This window comes from Danio rerio, chromosome 14 (genome assembly GCF_052040795.2).
Source record: "Danio rerio strain M-AB ecotype USA chromosome 14, GRCz13ab, whole genome shotgun sequence".
NCBI lineage: Eukaryota > Metazoa > Chordata > Actinopteri > Cypriniformes > Danionidae > Danio > Danio rerio.
Genome location: NC_141034.1, coordinates 3,777,501 through 3,799,670, shown reverse-complemented (window position 1 = coordinate 3,799,670; position 22,170 = coordinate 3,777,501). Strand labels below are relative to the sequence as shown.

At 35.1% G+C, this 22,170-nt stretch overlaps 1 protein-coding gene across 2 annotated transcripts in view; it reads left to right on the top strand.

The window, feature by feature from the left end:
* Positions 1-22,170, top strand: part of pdgfrb (platelet-derived growth factor receptor, beta polypeptide) — a 43,783-nt gene that overhangs the window by 8,829 nt on the left and 12,784 nt on the right. For both annotated transcript variants that reach the window (XM_087280560.1, NM_001190933.1), the window contains 13 exon segments: positions 9-174; positions 4,022-4,193; positions 4,335-4,450; positions 5,545-5,668; positions 9,252-9,460; positions 10,984-11,078; positions 11,175-11,307; positions 13,145-13,249; positions 13,334-13,444; positions 13,760-13,910; positions 16,054-16,220; positions 19,962-20,077; positions 21,213-21,335. In XM_087280560.1, coding sequence (XP_087136686.1) covers positions 9-174; positions 4,022-4,193; positions 4,335-4,450; positions 5,545-5,668; positions 9,252-9,460; positions 10,984-11,078; positions 11,175-11,307; positions 13,145-13,249; positions 13,334-13,444; positions 13,760-13,910; positions 16,054-16,220; positions 19,962-20,077; positions 21,213-21,335 — 1,788 coding nt within the window.

Sequence of the window (22,170 nt, the reverse complement as noted above, 5' to 3'; positions counted from 1 at the left end):
TTTATTAGGTGGGAGGCATCGAGCCCCTGACGGACGTCCTGTCCTCCATGAGCATGAGGTCATGTCTGAACATCACAGACGTCTCTCTGGACAGATCTGGACAGTACGTTTGTCATGTTCATGAGGGGGTGCAGGACCAGAGAGCTTCAGCCAGCATCAACATCACTGTACTGGGTGAGAAAAACCTGCAGAAAACACTCACAAACACGCAGAGCACTTAAAAACATGCATTTTATGTATATATTATATTATATTATATTATATTATATTATATTATATTATATTACATTATAATATATTATACTATATTATATTATATTAAATTATATTATATTATATTATATTATATTATATTATATTATATTATATTATATTATATTATTAAACTATATTATATTATATTATATTATATTATATTATATACTTGATAAATGAACTTCTATCTGAAATGTAATTAAATATTTAAACTGTTTTATTTCTCATTTTAATTACTGATTTGATCTCTTGATGTACTAAAAATTTAACTAAAACTTTAACTTTTTTTTTTTGTATTAAATATTAAAAAGACATATTTTAATTAAATATGAAAATGACCTTAACTGGACCTAAAACTAAAGATTTAAGAAATAAAAGAAATTCTGAAAAAATCCAAAATTAATAGATATTCATTAAAATTATACAGACTTTAAATTGATTAATGAATGAATTAATATATAAACTATTAACAATGACTAAACATTAAAAGCAAAACAATGAAATAAACTAAAATAAAATAAATAATAATTCAATCTAACATAATTAACATTTAATAGAAATTCACAAAAGAATGGTAAAAATGTTAGTTTAACATTAAAATAAATACAACAAAAATACATTAAAGCACATTAAAAATTAATAAAACAAATTTGTAAAACTAAATACATTAAAAGAGAAAATAAACTAATAATAATTTGAATTTACTTTAAATAATAATGTAAAAATAAATTCAAATGTATATAAATTAATAACAAAAAGATAGATGTTATATATATATATATATATATATATATATATATATATATATATATATATATATTTATTTATATATATATATATATATATATATATATATATAATATTTTTTATTTCATATATTGTTTTTTTCTGAATTTAATTTAAATAATAATGTAAAAATAAATACAAATGTATATAAATTAATAACAACAAGATAGATGTAATTATATAATTATATATATTTAATTATATATATTTATATATAAAATTTTTATATATAATATATTGTTTTTTTAAATAATAATAATCATAATAATAATAATGCCTAAAAACCACAAAAATGTGAAAAAATAGTGTCTATAATAACACTCATATACTCATAATGATATAATAAAAATCGTCTAATTAAATCCATTTAAATTAATGCAAAACAAAAGTGCATGAAAAGAGCTCAGTGACACTAAAATAGCAGCGCTCAGCAGTTTTCAGCATGAAGTGTGGCCTTGATCATCAGGTGTGCATGATGGGCTATAAAATGTGTGTGGCATCTTTTCAATGATGCTTTGATGCAAACTCTAATTAAATCAACATCAACATTTAATACAAGCCCTTCCACAGTCTCCCAGAGATGGAAAACTGGCTCTGATATTTGCTCTGCGTGTGAATGCGGAGCTTCAGGGATGTTTATGTTTCAAGGTTATGAATGCACACAGGAGCCTTGAGGAGCTGACTGGAGATCAATGTTTTCAGTGTCAGCAGCTCTCTCTCACACACACACACAGGATGTACAGCAGAAAGAGCTTTTAGCACCTCGACGTTTACATCACAGCTGACAGCTGGCTTATGGAATATTAAACAGATTATGGAGAAAAGATGAGCAAGCAGAACTCACCTGCTGATCGTCTTCATCATATTCACTGTTTATTCGATCATTGTTATGAGAATGTCTCCTATACTCTTGTTCAATTTGGTTGTCTACACCAAACATGACATGACATGACAGAAACATTTAAATACCAGACATTCATTTAAATATCAGCAACTGCACTCTCAATCAAATTATAATGGTTATAATCTAATTAATGCATATAACCTGTTAAAAGTACATATAGGCTGATAGACTGATGTTGCTGGTTTGCACTTAGTCACAATTCTGACTTTCATTTGCAAACCGTCTGCTTGTTATTTTAAGATTTGAGGTGAACTATCTGCTGCTGCTGTCAGTAGTATGGTAATAAATGTCATTTATAATGGTGATTAAACTCAAATTGGGAGCATTTAACACCGAATCAAGCACATAATCAGTACCTGAGGCGATCAGTGCCCTAGTAGTTTATGCTAACGTTTTGCTACGGAAATAGAAACTGTCCTCGTAGCTACAGTTCCAACGTTTATGTTCATGTTAAAACTGTTTGTGTATTATATTTTCTAAGGTAAATTATCTGTTGTTGCTTTCAGTATGACAATAAATGTCATTTATAATGGTGTTCAAACTCAAATTGGCAGCATTTAACACTGAACAAAGCACATTATCAGTACCTGAGGCGATCATTGTCATAGTGGTTTATGCTGACTTTTTGCTGCGGAAATAGAAGCTGATAGTCACAGCTCTAACGTTCATGTTCAGACTGCATGTGTATTTCATTTTCTGAGGTAAATTATCTGCTGTTGCTTTCAGTATGGCAATAAATGTCATTTATAAAGGTGTTCAAACTCAAATTGGCAGCATTTAACACTGAACGCAGCACATAATCAGTACCTGAGGCGATCATTGTCATAGTATTTTATGCTGTTGTTTTGCTGCGGAAATGGAAACTGTACTGATAGTCACAGTTCTAACATTCATGTTCAAACGCATATTTAATTTTCTGCATTCAATTATCTGCTGCTGATTTCAGTATGGTTATAAATGTCCAGAAAAATAGTATTCAAACTCAGACTGGTTACATTTATACTGAATAAAGCCCATAATCAGTACCTGAGGCGATCATTGTCATCGTAGTTTATGTTTTTGCTTTGCTGCGGAAATAGAAACTGTACTGACACAGCTCTAACGTTCATGTTTATGTTCAAAGTGTGAGTGTATTTCATTTTCTGAGTTAAGTTATCTACTGTTGCTTTTAGTATGGCTATAAATGTCAGGAAAAATAGTATTCAAACTCGTATTGGTTACATTTATACTGAATAAAGCCCATAATCAGTAACTGAGGCGATCATTGTCATAGTAGTTTATGCTGTTGTTTTGCTGCGGAAATCGAAACTGTACTGATAGTCACAGTTCTAACGTTCATGTTCAAACTGTACGTGTATTTCATTTTCTGAGGTAAATTATCTGCTGTTAATTTCAGTATGGTTATAAATGTCAGGAAAAATAGTATTCAAACTCATACTGGTGACATTTATACTGAATAATGCCCATAATCAGTCCCTGAGGCGATCATTGTCATAGTATTTTATGCTCTTGTTTTGCTGCGGAAATGGAAACTGTAGTGATATTCACAGTTCTAACGTTCATGTTCAAACTGTACTTGTATTTCATTTTCTGAGGTAAATTATATGCTGCTGCTTTCAGTATGGTTATAAATGTCAGGCCAAAAATGTATTAAAACTCTTACTGGTTACATTTATACTGAATAAAGCTCATAATAAGTACCTGAGGTGATCATTGTCATAGTACAGGGTGGGCCATTTATATGGATGCACCTTAATAAAATGGGAATGGTTGATGGTATTAATGCCCTATAAATAAATAAAAGCGCTACGCTATACAAATAATCTTGAATTATGGAGTTGGGAAATGTCCACAAGCCAGTATTCGAAATCAAGATGCGCAAAACACAATGACAATACATGTCGACACACTTACCACTAGGCAATTGGCAGTAATCAGAAAATGTAGTTTAATTTACTTTTGTCGTGTCTTGCTGTTTTGTTTGTTATTAATCTATAAATTTCATATAGATTTTGTTAATGAAGCAAATACTGATTATTCCACACGTGATCTTTTTTTTTTTTTGTCTGTCTGCAGAGAAGGGTTTTGTGTCTCTGACTCCTCCTCTGGACAGAAACATCTCTGCGCAGCTCGGAGAAAATGTGGAGCTGAAGGTGGAGATCGAGGCATATCCCAAACCTACAGTCCAGTGGAGGAAAGACGGTGCTGTTATCAGAGGACACAGCATGAGGGAGGAGCACGAAACGAGGTATTCGTGACTCTAAAATACTCACACTCCTCTTCAGAGGCTGAAAGCAAATGCAGATTTACTCTCTGCTTGAAGATCAGCAGAGATTTAACAGAGATATATATATAAACAGACACTGATGCAGCTCTGGATGCGTTGCAGGTTTGTCAGCACATTGACCCTGGTCAGGACTCGACTGCAGCAGATGGGTCTCTACAAAGTCACCGTTCAAAATGAAGACGCCCTCAAAGAGATGATCTTTGACCTAGAGGTGAAAGGTGAGACGGTTCGACATCCATTTACACACCACCCCATTTCCTGAAAATAGACACCCGTGTTGGTTTAAGATGGGAAGCAGCAAGAATAATACCAGCTGCCAGGAATACTGCGGAACCAGTTAACTTTTATTATTAGCCACTGAAACTACTGTGAAAGTTATTTTATTTAATTTTTTGTCAAATAAGTTAAATAAAAATTATAGAAATAAATAATAAATTAATATAATAATAACAATAATAATATTAATAATAAAAATAAGTATAAATAAACCGCCTACATCACAAGCCACCCTTTAAAAGACTTTAATTTAATTTAATTCAATTTATTTATTTATTTTTTTTTTTTTTGGCAAATAAGTAAAAAAATGATATGAATAAATAATAAAATAATAATATAATAAAAATAATAATAATAAATAATAATAAAAATAAAATATGGATAAACCTATCTACATCACAAGCCATCACTCAAAAGACTTTAATTTAATTTTATTATATTTTATATTTTTTATTATTATATTTTTTATCTTTTCGTCAAATAAGTTAAATAAAAATTATATGAATAAATAATAAAAATAATAATATAAAAATAAAAAATAAAATAAAAATAAATATGAATAAATATGAATAAATCTCCCTACATCACAAGCCACCCCTCAAAAGAAAGCTTTTAATTTAATTTTATTTTATTTTATTTTATTTTATTGTTTTATTTTATTATAAAAAAAAATATATTTTTTATTTTTATTTACTGAACAAAAAAGAAAACTAAGTTGGATTTTTATTTAATTAATTTCTGCAATAATATGACATTTTTTAAATTACCTTATTATTTAACATTTAATTTGGTTATAATAAATTATGCATGTTATAAATATGTATATATTTAAAAACATTTTAGAATAAATTGATCAACATATATTTGTTTGGTATCAATAGTATTTTTAATTAACTATTAAATTATGACTGTGATATTTCTTATTTGTATTTAAAAATGACATATTTATTTATATTTTTAAAGAATTAATTGTTGTTCACCTGTCTGGTTTATTGAGTGAGGTTTTCATGTGAAGATCTTTTGTCTGCTTCTGCAGTTCCTCCTCAGATAACGGAGCTGTCAGATCATCACCTGCCGGAGAAGAAGCACGCAGTGACCTGTGTGGCAGAAGGAGTGCCCAAACCCAGCATTCAGTGGTTCAGCTGCGACAGCATGACCAGGTGATGACACTTCATCATCATCATCATCATCATCATCATCATCATCATCATCATCATCATCATCTTCATAAACATCATCATCATTATCATCAAATTAGTATCAGTGAATTTTTTAGGGTTTAAATTGGTTTCTTTGCTGATGGATGGATGGAAGGATGAATGAATAGATGGAGGGCTGAATAAATTGATGATATATAGACTGATGTATTAATGAATGATATATAGATGGATGGATGTATTAATTATGATATATAGATGGATGGATAAATGGATTGATGGAGAAATAGATGAATGAATGAATAGATACATAGATGAATGGATCAATATATTAATAGATCATCTGTAGATGGATGGTTGGATTGATGGGTGTATGGATATATGGATGAATGGATTTATTAATGGATAATATTGTATATAGATGGATAATATTTAGTCAAATGGACAAGTTAGTATAGTGATGGATGGATGGATGGATGGGTCGATGGATGGATGGATGAATGGATTAATGAATGATATGTAGATGGATTGATGGATGGATGTATACACGGATAGATGGATGGATGGATGGATGGATGGATGGATGGATGGATGGATGGATGGATGGATGGATTGTTACATGCATGGATGGATGTATTAATGGATGATATATAGATGGGTGGATTGATGAATGGATGAATGGATGGATATAGTATTGAATGGATGGATGGATGGATGGATGGATAGATGCATGGATGGATGGATTAATAAATTATGTGTAGATGGATTCATGGATGGATGTATAAATGAATGATATATAGATTGATGGATGGATGGATTGATGGATGTATTAAAGAATGATATATGAATGGATGGATGGATGGATGGATGGATGGATGGATGGATGATGGATGGATGGATGGAGGATAGACAGACAGACAGACAGACAGGTAGATGGATGGATGGATGGATGGATTGTTACATGCATGGATGGATGTATTAATGGATGATATATAGATGGGTGGATTGATGAATGGATGGATGGATGGATGGATGGATGGATGGATAGATGCATGGATGGATGGATTAATAAATTATGTGTAGATGGATTCATGGATGGATGTATAAATGAATGATATATAGATGAATGGATGGATGGATGGATTGATGGATGGATGGATGGATGGATGGATGTATTAAAGAATGATATATGAATGGATGGATGGATGGATGGATGGATGGATGGATGGATGGATGGATGGATGATGGATGATGGATGGATGGATGGATGGAGGATAGACAGACAGACAGACAGGTAGATAGATAGATAGATAGATGGATGGATGGATGCATGGATGGATGTATTATTGGATGATATATAGATTGATGGATGGATGAAGGATATATAGATGGATGGATTGATAAATGGATGAATGATATATAGATGGATGGATGGATGGATGAATGGATGGATGGATGGATTAATAAATGATAAATAATGGAAACTGGATAGTGAACTAGATTATCACAATATTCCACCGTTAATGTCTCTCATTCATATTTAATGTGAGCTGTTTGCGAGACGATTAAATGTAAAGCTGATGAGTTTGCACATGCTCTCAGAAAGCACTATATAAACACACACACACACACACACACATCAGCGTAATTGATCAGGATGTGTGTCCATCAGCCTGTGCAGAGTGAGGACTGTACATCATCTAAGCGCTGTGGCTGAGCTGATTAAAACACCCAAGAGCTGCACACACACACACACACACACACACACACACACACTGCTGAATGAATAATAAATACAGCACATATGCTAAAGCAGCTATTAGCACACACCTCCGCCTGTCACTGCACACTTGTTCATGGGTGTAGGCACTTATGAGCGCTCTGCTGGATATTAGCAGCTCAGTTTAGTGTATTATCCTGTGGGTTTGTTCTGGTTTGCAACAAAAGTGCAAATTTGACTTTTGATGTCTTCTTATGATGGGTTCTAATGGCATATTAGCGTACTATGTTTGCTCTATGTGTACAGTACACACACTATGTGGACTCTGTGCATTATATGAAGCAATGGACCCTTTTCACATTTCTGGAATTTACTCTCAGCCCCATAGACATTGCATTAGAAACACCTCTCACATCAGGTAATTTGTTTTTTGTAATTTGACGCAAAGATAATATAATGCGTACGTAAATACATATAAATGTACATTTTTTAGAAGATTGTGATGACCGATAAACGCGTCATAACATAGTTTCTGTTTAACGCAGAGCAGATGTTTTTCAGCACATTTCTAAACATAATAGTTTTAATAACTCATTTCATTCATTCATTCATTTTCTTGTCGACTTAGTCCCTTTATTAATCCGGGGTCGCCACAGCGGAATGAACCGGCAACTTATCCAGCAAGTTTTTACACAGCGGATGCGCTTCCAGCCACAATCCATCTCTTGGAAACATCCACACACACTCTCATACACTACAGACAATTTAGCCTACCCAATTCACCTGTACCGCATGTCTTTGGACAGTGGGGGAAACCGGAGCACGCGGAGGAAACCCACGCGAACGCAGGGAGAACATGCAAACTCCAAACAGAAATGCCAGCTGAGCCGAGAATTGAACCAGCGACCCCACCTTCTTGCTGTAAGGCGTCAGCACTACCTACTGCGCCACTACCTTGCCCCTAACTCATTTCTAATGCCAGCTAGTGTGTGCTGTGCAGGTAAACCTCCCTCTTCTGACCTCTAAAGGTGCTCTAGCGACATATGATAGAGGCCATGGTCTTTAGCCTCCTTGGTAGAGCAACCCACTCCCATGCAGAAGGTCGCCGGCTCGATACTTGCTCAGAACGTGTTGGGTGGCGTAGGACTGGCGGGGTTACATTGGTGCTGTGACCCGGATGGGAGTGAGGTTTATGGGGGAGAGTGTAACGGAGGCCAGCTAGTGTGTACTGTGCAGGTAAACCTCCCTCTTCTGGCCTCTAAAGGTGCTCTAGCGACAGATTCTAGAGGCCATGGTCTTTAGCCTCCTTGGTAGAGCAACCGACTCCCATGCGGAAGGTCGCCGGCTCGATACCAGCTCAGAGCGAGTTGGGTAGCGTAGGACTGGCGGCTTTACACTAATAACTGATTTATTTTCTCTTTGTCATGATGACAGTAAATAATATTTGACTTGATATTTTTCAAGACACTTCTATACAGCTTAAAGTGACATTTAAATGCTTAACTAGGTTAATTAGGTTACCTAGGCAGGTTAGTGCAATTAGGCAAGTTATTGTATAACAGTGATTTGTTCTGTAGCAAGTCGAGAAAAAATATAGCTTAAAGTGGCTAATAATTTTGTCCTTAAAATGTTATTAAAAAAATTTTAAACTTTTATATTCTAGCTAAAATAAAACAAATAAGACTTTCTCCAGAAGAAGAAATATTATCAGAAATACTGTGAAAATTTCATTGCTCTGCTAAACATCATTTGAAAAATATATTAAAAAAAAAAAGAAAAAAAACTCAAAGGGGGGCTAGTAATTCTTACTTAAACTGTACATCATTTTTCATACTATTCATAGAGTGCACTGTTTTTTTTCACTAGGTGCAGTAACAGAAGTGCTGTATGGAGCCCTCTAGTGGAGGATCCAGAGAGCGTCACCATCCAGACTAATGTCACCTACAACAGCACACGCAAGATCCACCAGGTGCTTAGTCAGGTGACGCTGGTCCGGCCGCAGTTGCTCACCATCCGCTGTGAGGCCAGCAATGAGAGAGGAGCCCGAGCCCGGGACATCAGACTGGTCAACAGCAGTAAGTACTGTCTGCGCATGTGTGTGTGTCCTATGAGGGTTTAAGGGTAGGGCTGGGGAAAGAAGACAGAATATATAATGTGTGCAGTATGAAATCATTATGTCTACGGAGTGTGTGTGTGTGTGTGTGTGTGTGTGTGTGTGTGTGTGTGTGTGTGTGTGTGTGTGTGTGTGAGACAGGAGGGTGTTAAAGCCTCTTTGTGTGAATGTGTGAAATGAGGACCTACTGAATGGAGCGGCACCCGTGGAGATCAAACACAGAGTGACTTTGGTTTGAATCCCATGATCCTCTAGTGCTGCTTTCATTAGCGCCCTGAATGCGGCGTGAAACCCGTTGAGCTCATTGAGAACCCGATACTGGTTCAGCCGTGAGAAAACCCCTGAAACACAAACACCTGCCAAAGCTGCGGGCTTCCTATTGACTTTATATATGAGCCTACAGTCCAGTATATGAGCCACACTGCCTCGATTTAAAGTCAACATCATCCCTTCAGTTTTCTCCCATTGCCATGGTGCTGTTCTCACAGATTGCACTTGTATAATCATAATTTCATTAATATAAAGGAGGGAAAGAAAGAAATTATTGCATTGCATGACAGATCCTTTTTGATTTATCTATCAGTAATTAATAGGTTACTTAAATATTTCTCTATATGCTCAGAATAAGGCTATTTAAGTGAATATCTAAGTATAATTGAATTTAACCATGATTATATTTTCTAAAAAGTAACAAATTTATTATTTTTATTTCAAATTACTTGATGCCTCTTTATGCATTTTTAATTCATTCATAGTTTAAGGTATTGTTTGTATTAATATTATTGACTGTATTGTGTGAGAATGTATTTAATTAAATTCAAGCAAATTAATTACTTATATTTGTTTTAAAACATTTTATTTTTAGAAACCTCAGAACACCTTAGAAACCACCATATGATCTCTATGACAACCCCAGAACATCTTAGAAACCACCATATGATCTCTATGACAACCCCAGAACATCTTAGAAACCACCATATGATCTCTATGACAACCCCAGAACATCTTAGAAACCACCATATGATCTCTATGACAACCCCAGAACATCTTAGAAACCACCATGATCTCTATGACAACCCTCAGAACACCCTAGAAACCACCCTATCATCTCTATGACAACCCCAGAACACCTTAGAAACCACCATTTGATCTCTATGTCAACCCTTAGAACACCCTAGAAACCACCCTATCATCTCTTACAACCCCCAGAACACCTTGGAAACCCCTCTGTCAGCTCTGACAACCCTCAGAACACCTTAAAAACCACCCTATAATCTTATGACAACCCCAGAACACCTTAGAAATCCCTCTATCAGCTCTGACAACCCCCAGAACACCTTAAAAACCACCCTATGATCTCTAAAAACCTGCAGAACACCTTAGAGACCACCCTATGATCTCCATGACTAGAAACCAGTCCACATTTAGCAATAATAATACGTTTTTGATGTGTTTTTGAATAATGGTTTTGTTTTTTCTGTATAGCGCTGTTCTCTCAGGTAGCTGTTCTGGCCGCTGTCTTAGCGCTGGTGGTCATCGTCATCATCTCCATCATCATCCTCATTGCTGTGTGGAGGAAGGTCAGTGACTTCACTTCCTGTGTGACTGAGACTAAGCTTTATTCTGTTACAGATTTAACAGTGTTAAACTGAATCTACACTTTGTTTTGCCTGCAGAAGCCGCGGTATGAAATCAGGTGGAAGGTGATTGAATCAGTCAGTTTGGATGGACACGAGTACATCTACGTTGACCCCATTCATCTGCCCTATGACCTGGCCTGGGAGATGCCACGCGACAGTTTGGTGCTGGGTGAGAACAGGACACATTGATTCACCACATTCAGTGTAACTGTAGTGCCTTTTCTGAACGATCTAATATAAACCTTTCCTCAAGCAACTTCCCAGAACACTGTAAGAAACTCACATCATCAATCATAATCCCTGCAGAAGCCAACCTGAAACCACCCCATCAATTATATAGCCATGAAAACCCCCTCAGATCACATTAGAAACCACCCTATCATCTCTATGACAACCCTGCCATCATACCTCCTTAGAAACTAGACCACCATAGAGTCTCCATGACATCCCCCAGAACAACTTAAAATCCACACTATCATCATTTTAACAACCCCATAATATCTTAAAAACCACCCTATTACATCTATGATAACCCCCTTAGAAACAAGTCATCCCAATCATCTCTGTGACGGCCCCCAGAACACGTTAGAAACTACACTATCATTTCTGACAAACCCAGAATACCTTAGAAACCATCCTATGTTCTCTGACAAGTCCAGAACACCTTAGAAACAACCATATTGTCTCTATGACAACCATGAAAACACCTTAGAAGCCGCCCTATTATCTCTGACTACCCTCAGAACAACTTAGAGACCACCCTGCCATCGCTAACAACCCCAGAACACCTTAGAACCCACCCTATGATCTCTGACAACCCTCAGAATACCTTGGAACCCACCCTATGATCTCTGACAACCCTCAGAACATCTTGGAAACGACCCTATCATCTCAGATCACCTTAGAAACTTCCTTGTCATCTCTGACAACACCAGAACACCTTAGAAACCATCCTAGGATCGCTGACAACCCCAGATCACCTTAGAAACCACCCTATGATCTCTGACAACTCTCAGAACACCTTAGAAACCCCTCTATCATCTCTGACAACGCTCAGAACAGCTTAGAGACCACCCTGCCATCTCCGACAACCCCAGAACACCTTAGAAATCGCCCTGTGATCTCTGATAACCCTTAGATGACCTTAGAAACCACCCTATCATCTCTGAGAGCCCCAAAACACCTTGAAAACCACCCAATGATCTTTCTGACAACCCCAGAACACCTTTGAGACGACCCTATGATCTCTGACAACCATCAGAACACCTTAGAAACCGCCCTATCATCTCTGACAATCCTCAGGTCACCTAAGAAACCGCCCTATCATCTCTGACAACCCTCAGATCACCTTGTAAACTGCCCTATCATCTGACAACCCTTAGAGCACCTTAGGAACCAGCCTATCATCTCTGACAACTCTTAGATCACCTTAGGAACCAGCCTATCATCTCTGACAACTCTTAGATCAACTTAGAAACTGACCTAACATTTCTGACAACCCTTATATTACCTTAGAAACCACCCTATCATATCTGACAACCCCAGAACAGATTAGAACCCAATCAACGTTCTCCGACAACCTACAGAACACCTTTGAAACCACCCTATGATCACTGGTAACCTACAGAACACTTTAGAAACTACACTATCCTCGTTATGACAACCCCAGAACACCTTTGAAACCCCCCTATCATCTCTGACAACCATAGAACACCTTAGAAACCAACATATTATCTCTATGACAACCCCAGAATACCTTAAAAAACACCCTGTCATCTCTATGAAAACCCCAGAACACCTTAGGAACCACACTATCATCTTTATGACAACTACAGAACATCTCTTCCATTGTCTTTATGGTAACCAACTTAGAATCCAACCTGTTATCTGTATGGCAACCACCCAGAACACCTTAGAAACCATCTTTTTAGCAAATACTTAAAACACCCAACTGCTTAGTATCTGTACATCTATGTTTTTTTGTTTACTGATGTCTGTTTCTGCAGGTCGTACATTAGGTTCTGGGGCATTCGGTCGTGTTGTCGAGGCAACAGCGTATGGTCTTGGCATTTCCCAGTCGGCCACTAAAGTGGCAGTGAAAATGCTCAAATGTATGGGTGAAACACAGATTTAATTCTGAATTGTATGAGTGTGATAGATAGCTGTGGTCATTCCATTTCCTCTTGTCACATCAGCAACGGCTCGCAGAAGTGAGACACAAGCGCTGATGTCTGAACTCAAGATCATGAGTCATCTGGGTCCTCACATCAACATCGTCAACCTGCTGGGCGCCTGCACAAAACAAGGTCAGCAAACACCACCACAATGTTATTGAAAGCTGACAGCCCCTGTAATATTGTATATTAACCAGTGCCTCCAGGACTCTGTAAGTCCAGTGATCCTTGAGAAAAAAAAAAGTGTATTTTTAGATCAACATACAAGAATTGAAGCAAATATGTACTCAAGTTTTAAAAAAAGCCTTCAAAAATCTGTAATATTAGGCCGCTGTTCCAGAGATTGGGAGCCATATCTGAAAATGCTCGACCTCCTTTAGTGGTTTTCCACTTGTTTTATCTTCTGAGATGCATCGTCAGCTGTATTGTTTCTTTTTTTTTGCACAGGTCCGTTATATTTGGTGACAGAATACTGCCGATATGGAGATCTGGTGGACTACCTGCACAGAAACAAACACAGCTTCCTCCAGAACTTCGCCGATAAAAACCACATCGCCAATGGCACTCAGATCTGCAACGACAGTGACAGTGGGAAAGAGTAAGAGTTTATTATGGCGAAATAAACATTGTTTAAAGTCTTATTTTTACCATTTTGAATCTATATTGGGATAGTTCACCTAAATCCGAAAATGTTGTCATTTGTTGTGTTGTTTTGTTCAACACAAGAGAAGATATTTTGAAAAATGTTAAATAACGTGTAACCATCCACTTCCATAATAGTTGTTTTCTATATATTTTCTATATATGTTGAGCATCAAATTTTGTGTTTTAACAGAATACAGAAACTCATAAATGTTTGGATCCACTTAAGGCAGATATTAAGTGAATTTTCATTTTTGGGTGAACTGAATTTATTTATTAAGACAAAGTTAAAACTGCTATTGTGAAACCTTATTTCAATTTAAAATAATAGTTTAATTTGAATAACACTGTATTTTGTTTTTGTGAATTTTCAGCATCGTTACTCTAGGCTTATTATTAGTCTTACAGGATGTTTTATCCTTGTCATCGATGAAAACCACTTCATATTTTGTAAACACTGTATTACACTACTATTCAAAAATATAGGGTACAATTTAAAGGGCCATGAAACCCCCTCGTTTCAGCAGGGTGTTTTCACACCTCAGTCAGAAAAGTGGGCGTGTCCAGCTCTGTTTAGGGGGGAGTGTCGGAGGAACTAAAGAGGGTATGGTGTGGGTGTGGGCACGCACGAGTTTCAGAGTCAAAACACACACACACGGAAGAAAGTGACGGTGTTTACATGGACATCTGTTGTCAAATTATTTGCCAAATTATTAAATGGTGGACTTTATCTGCAGTTTGGCTCTTTCATTTGGGGAATTTATTCATGTCCCTCGCGACAAACTAGATATTTGATTCGAGGAGCTGCTCTAAGCGTGTATTGTTCATGCAATGTTTGATACCGCACGGCGAATGAGAGAAAAAAAACCTCCGCATTTCCCGGAAACTTAGATGCACACGGCAGGTAGCATCAGAAAGCCGTGTGTGTTATTCCGGTCACAAAATGCGGTGAAAATCCTGCACGAGGTTAAAGTTTGGTTGTGGTGCTAACATGTTTACACTCTGTGTATTTGTTAGTTCGATACGAACAAACTGAATAAACAAAGAGCACTGGTCGCTCACTTACCAAATCTGTAGAGACAGGACAATCACCAGCAACTAGAGCCGCGTCTTTATTAAGAGAAGACTACAAGCGAATCCGGATCTCAGCGTTTGCAGATGAGAACAGCTCTCAGGTTAACAATAATCCTCCTTAGACACGTAAGTTATTGTTGTCGAGCGTCGAGTACACTGTTAATCCACAATCCAATCTGCACTCTCACAGAGAGAACATGAAAACAAAACTTAACTGCAGCAAACTATAAAAGCAACACTTCACGCTTGTTTTGCCAACACAACGTGGCCCTAGACGTCTGTCGTCTAAACACTGTGACAGTAATGAATATTAATGAAGTTGCACAATAGAGCGCGCTGATTGGTTTGAACCAAGCCTTACTCATGCATTAATGCAGCAGGCTGTAAGACGTAATAAGACACACTCTGGCACAGACGCCCAGTCTGCACGCTGGAATACAGGCTATTATCTCATGACCGTGACGCAGCTTCAAAAATTCGATTCAAACCGGAAGTACGAATTTGCTTGAAATAACGCAAAAACAACCAATTTACACTTTTTAGTGAAATATAGGTGTCCGAATAGTGTTTTTAGCAGTGTGGGACACATATACGACTGTCAACAGCTCAAAAAATGTGTTTTGGTGTTTCGTGACCCTTTTATGAATGCTTTTACTTATTAAGGATGCAGTACGTTGATCCAAACTGACAGTTAAGACATTCATAATATTTTGATCTTTCTGTTTTTGAACTAATATTTTTTCTCATTGTTGATAATAATTAGAACCATTATTAATAAATTGAGAGCTAAATCGACAGTTGAATGTACATCTTAGTATTAATGTAAACATACAGTATATTATTGTAAGAATGTATTATTATCAAATAAACACACGCTTGATTTTTTTGGGGGTATGCATAAAAAATAGCATGAAATACTGTGAATAATAATAAAGCTTGATTGTAGCATTAAATAAAGTAATATAAATAAATGGAATTTATTCTATACATTATATAATATAATGTATATAATATGTACTGTGCAGGTATGTGTCGTTCGGCAGCGAGTGTGATGGAGGTTACATGGACATGACCAAAGACGAGCAGACTGAATACGTCCCGATGCAGGAGCTCGCGGACACTATCAAGTACGCAGACATCCAGCCGTCACCCTACGAGTCTCCGTACCAGCAGGACATCTACCAGGAGCAAGGTACATGCCTCACCCGCTGTCCCAAAACATTCACATCTACCACTGCACGAGTCTGTGACAATCCGCTGATACAGTAAATGAGTTCACCCCATTTTGAAAATGAACATTTGTATCCATTTCTCAGTGAATATAGGCAATATATTTGAGTGCATCTGAACAAAACAGATTTATTAAATAAATATATATTTATTAAAATAATATTTTAATCACCAAACATTTCTAGAAATAGAACAAATAATACATTTAAATTCATTTGTTAGATCAGCTCCAGATTTGGCTTAAGTACTGTCTAAATCAATGGTCACCAAACTTGTTTCCGGAGGGCCGGTGTACTGCAGATTTTAGCTCCAACTCTAAGTGAACACTTAATAGGTATTCTTGAAACATCCAGGCAGGTGTGTTGTGCAGAGGCGATTTTAGGATTTTCTTTTTAGGGGGTTCAGCTCCTTATAATTTAAAAAAAAAAAAAAAAAAAATATATATATATATATATATATATATATATATATATATATATATATATATATATATATATATATATATATATATATATATATATATATATATATCTGTGTGTGTGTGTGTGTGTGTGTGTGTGTATACTGCTCCTCTGTGACATTGGAATACAGGTGATACAAGGTTATCTATAGCAGTGGTTCTCAAACTTTTTTCATAAAAAATAAAAATGTATATATGTATATATTTATAGTTGAAGTCAGAATTATTAGCCCCCCTGAATTATTAGACATATAAACAGGTCAGTATCTGAAAGTTGAGGTTGACAGCATTAAATGGTCCATTTTTTAATCATTCTATTTTAATAAAATAACAGTTTGGTGGTTCAGACAGAGGACGTTCTCAGTATGGCGTCTCGCAGTGAAATATATCTGTCTTTAAACTCTCATCATGTGATTTTTGGCTTTGAGTTGTTGCTTCAATCTTCAGGTTGAGCACAAACAGAGTCTGTGCGGCACAGAGATCTCTTTCATAACTCGTGCCGTAACAGCGCTTATAAAAGTTTCACTTCCTCATCCGAACGGACGTCCGATGAGCTCATGAAGAGCTTGAGGTTTTTGAATCATTTAAATATTAACATTCGTTTTGTTTTATATTTATATGTAGCTGGAGACATTTCCACTTGAGCTCAGAGGATATCAGGGAGAATCACGCCTCTTAAAACCCATTTAAAAGAACATTACTGTGGTACAAAAAAGACCACAACAATTATTTTCTTAATATTATTTGACCTTTTTTTTAGATAAATATTATTTATTCTATTTATTTCTAAATCAAGGTACAATTTCGTGATGAGCTACAATATTAATACAATATTCCTCATTAGGGATGTAACGGTATCAGAATTTCACGGTACGGTAATACTTCGGTATGAATGTCACGGTACGGTATTTATTGAATCATTTACAGGAAAAAACAAAACTTATGAAAATACTCCAAAAAAGTGCCAAAAGTGTCAATGACATACAAATTCGCCATCTATCTGTAAGCTTTGAAACAGGAACTTCAATTTTAATAACAAACAAATATTAAACCATGTAAAAAAATTAAGTTTTTAATTTAGTATTGTTGAAAACTCATCACATTCAACATTTAATCACTCACTCACTCAGATAGAGATGGGTTTAAAGGAAAATTATCATATAAATATAATCTGGTAAAAGCTGGTATCTCTGGGCATTTACAATGTCCCCTGCAACAGAAAAAAAAAACCTCTCATTTGGGACTGAGGTTTCTGGGACAAGAGAGATATGACTTGGCCCAGGTTGACAGCAGTGGGTAACGTTGTGCATTGTCTTTCCCCCACTTGAGAGGACAAACCATGAGTAAGATAGAGATCTCATGTCTGCATCAATCTGAACAGTGTGCTGACAACACCGCTATTCAGTATGCGCGCGACAACACAGCTGATAAGAACTCGCGCGACAACACAGCTATTCAGTACGCGCGCGACAACACAGCTGATAAGAACTCGCGCGACAACACCGCTATTCAGTACGCGCGCGGCGACAACACCCGCTTTAGAGTTTTCCAGCTCTTTTTAATCCCCGCTTCTAGCAGCACACTCCATTTCCGCATTACTGGATCTGTAGCGACAACAGACCGCAAGGGATGATGGTCAAGCCTGGGCTGATGGGAATTGTAGTTTTAGTTTTTCTTGCTTAAAACAAGACAAAAAGTCACTTGATGAGATGTTTTTCCTTGGGAATGGGAATAGTTTTATTTTCTGATCAATTAGAAGATTTTTCTTATTTTATTATGAAAGTCTTTCCAAGCGTCAGTTTGATTTGTAAATGTGTCTTTAAGAATTTTTATATCTAAAAAAATAAAACAATTAAAAATAATTAAAATTTGAATGGTGTTATTAAATATTGATCCTCGAAGCAAATATTTCATTACCAACACTGCAAAAAGTGCTTTGCTTACTTCGAGTTTTTGTCTTGTTTCTAGTCCAAATGTTGTAAAACATTAATATCAAGAAGCATTTTCTAGACAAGCAAAAATATAGTCTTGTTTTCAGAAATAATAAGTCAAAATTAAGTGAGTTTGATTAAGTGAGATTAGCAAAATAATATAGTTCTTTACTTTGAAATAATAATAATAACAATTATTAATAGTAACAATAATTAAATATAAATGATAGTAACAAAACATTTTAAAAGTCATCATGCCAACTTGCTATTGTAAACAGAAGCTTGCAACGATTGCCCCGCCTACAAGTTTTTCTGATTGGTCCACTGCTTTGGAACTGACATTGATGGATGGTGCTGTGTGTAAAAGATTAATACTTTTATATCTTAAAAGCAAAATAATCTGCCAATGGGGCAAGAAAAATAGTATAGTTTTTTGCTTTTAATACAATAATAATAATAATAATAATAATAATAATAATAATAATAATAATAATAATAATAATAATAATAACTTATTAATGTATATATAATTAGAAATAAATAATAATAACAAAAAAATAGGAACTTATCATGTCAACTTGCTACTGTTAACAGAAGCTTGCAATGCTTACCCCGCCTGTGAGTTATTCTGATTGGTCCACTGCTTTGGAACTGATATTGTTGAATGGTGCTGTGTGTAAAAAATTTATACTTTTAAGTCTATAAAGCAAAATCCTCCGCCAATGAGGTAAGCAAAAACATTCTTGTTTTTTTTTCTTTAAAATAATAATAACAAAATAATAAGTAATAAATTAATAATAATGAAAAATAAATATAATAACAAAACATTGAAAAAGTCATCATGCCAACTTGCTGCTGTTAACAGAAACTTGCAATGCTTGACCTGCCTATGAGTTCTTCTGATTGGTCCACTGCTTTGGAACTGACGTCGATGAATGACCCTGCATGTAAAAGATTAATACTTTTAAGTCTTAAAAGCAAAATAATCTGCCGGTGGGGTTAGCAAAATAATCTTGTTTTGAGTTTTAAAGTAGGATTATTTTGTTGACCCCATTGTCAGATTATTTTACTTGTTTTAAAGAAAAACGTACTTAATTTTGACACATTATTTCTAAAAACAAGACTTTTTACTCGCCAAGCAAATGCTTCTTGATTTAAGAACTTGTAGATGTTTGGATTTAAAACAAGACAAAAACTCTAAGTAAGATAACCATTTTAGTGAAAGAGTTTAGTTTTTCAGAATGTTCATTGCTTTTTTCTTGTTTGAACATGTATTGAATTGTGTGTCTGTGTGTTTTGTGGTGTGCCGCAGGTCACAGGGTGGATCATTCTCTGGTCATCAGTGATTCTCCGGTTCTCAGCTACACTGATCTGGTTGGTTTTAGTTACCAGGTGGCCCAAGGCATGGAGTTCCTGGCCTCAAAGAACGTGAGTTTCTGAGTCACACATACAGTTAAAGTCAGAATTAATAGCCACCCTTTTGATTTTTTTTTTCTTTTTTAAATATTTGCCAAATGATGTTTAACAGAGCAAGGAAATTTTCACAGTATGTCTGATAATATTTTGTCTTCTGGAGAAAGTCTTATTTGATTTATTTCGCCTAGAATAAAATCAGTTTTAAATTTTTTATGAACCATTTTAAGGTCAAAATTGTTAGCCCCTTTAAGCTCTTTTTTTTCGATAGTCTACAGAACAAACCATTGTTATACAATAACTTGCCTAATTACCCTAACCTGCCTAGTTAACCTAATTAACCTAGTTAAGCCTTTAAATGTTATAGTAATAGTAATAATAGTCAAATATTATTTCCTGTCATCATGACAAAGATAAAATAAATCAGTTATTAGAGATGAATTATTAAAACTATCATGTTTAGAAATGTGTTAAAGAAATCTTCTCTCCGTTAAACAGAAATTGGGGGAACAATAAACAAGGAAGCCAATAATTCAGGGGGGGCTAATGATTCTGACTTCATCTGTACATTGAGTCATTTAGCTGATGCTTTTGTCTAATAATTATTTTATTAAGAAGGATTTTTTAACAAGTAAAAATATTGTCTTGTTTTAAAAAATATTGAGTGAAAATTAAGCAAGTTTTTTTCAGTTTCAAAGCAAAAAAAAAAAGTTTTTTTTTTGTTTTAGGGAAATAAAACCTCATTTTGATTAATTGTTTCTAAAAACAAGAGTTTTTTGTTGCTGGTCTAGAAAAGTCTACATGATTTAACATTTTGTAGATATTTGGTCTAGAAACAAGACAAACTCAGTTAAAAAGCTTTTCTTTTTTTTTTTTTTGCAGTGTGCCATCTATCCTGTCAAATTTACATTATCATAATCCAGAAAAACAATATTTTATTAACATCGAATATAAAACCTGCAACACAAGATAAAATAAAAATAGAAATCTGATTTATTTATTTATTAGAAATGCTTACAGTACATAGCTTACGTCGCCATCTGCTGTCTGAAAAGTGAAATGCATCCCGTCTGATTAACCTAATAACCTAAACTAATTTCTGATTTTTTCTTTGCAAAGTAAAGCTGATATATCTGTCTTTGTGTCTCAGTGTGTCCATCGAGATCTGGCCGCAAGAAATGTCCTGATCTGTGAAGGCAAACTGGCCAAGATCTGCGACTTTGGCCTGGCCAGAGACATCATGCACGACAACAACTACATCTCCAAAGGCAGCGTATGTATACAGCGCAGTATTTCGGCTTAATTTACTGTGCTTTTGTTTTACTATGCTTTATTTTGAGTCACATCAAGGGTTCAGCCCTAGACAACTCTTATAATACAGTACTAGTGATTATTTCAAACAACTTCCTGACTTGTTTTTGATTTGGTCTCTAGTAGAAATATGCTTATTCTTAAAGGTATAGTTCACCCAAAACAGAAAATGTTGGCTAATGAAACACTTGTCACAAACCAGTTTGACTTGCTTCCTCTTAAACACAAAATAAAATATTTTGAAAAATGTTGGAAACCTGTATTCATTCAAAACATCCTGTAGTAAACAGAAGGAAAAAAAAATCAAAAGAAGATATTTGGAAAAATGTTTGGGGAAAAACGTGTAACCATTGAGTTTCATAGTATTCAAAACATATTTTTCCGCATTTAACAGAAGAAACTCAAAAGAAGATATTTTTAAAAATGTTTGGGGGAAAGTGTAAGCATTGAGTTTCATAGTATTTAAAACATCTTCCACATTTAACAGAAGAAACTCAAGAAGATATTTTTAAAAATGTTTGAAAAAAACTGTAACCATTGAGTTTCATAGTATTCAAAACATCTTCTGCATTTAATAAGAAATTCAAAAAAAGATATTTAGAAAAATGTTTGAAAAAAAAACTGTAACTGTTGAGTTTCATAGTATTCAAAACATATTTTCCCGCATTTAACAGAAGAAAGAAACTCATAAAGGTTTTATACACTTGAATAAGAGTAGGTAGTGAGTACATTTTTATCACACATATTTTTTATCTTGTTTCTAGTAGAAATATCTGTTTATTCTTTAAGGGATAGTT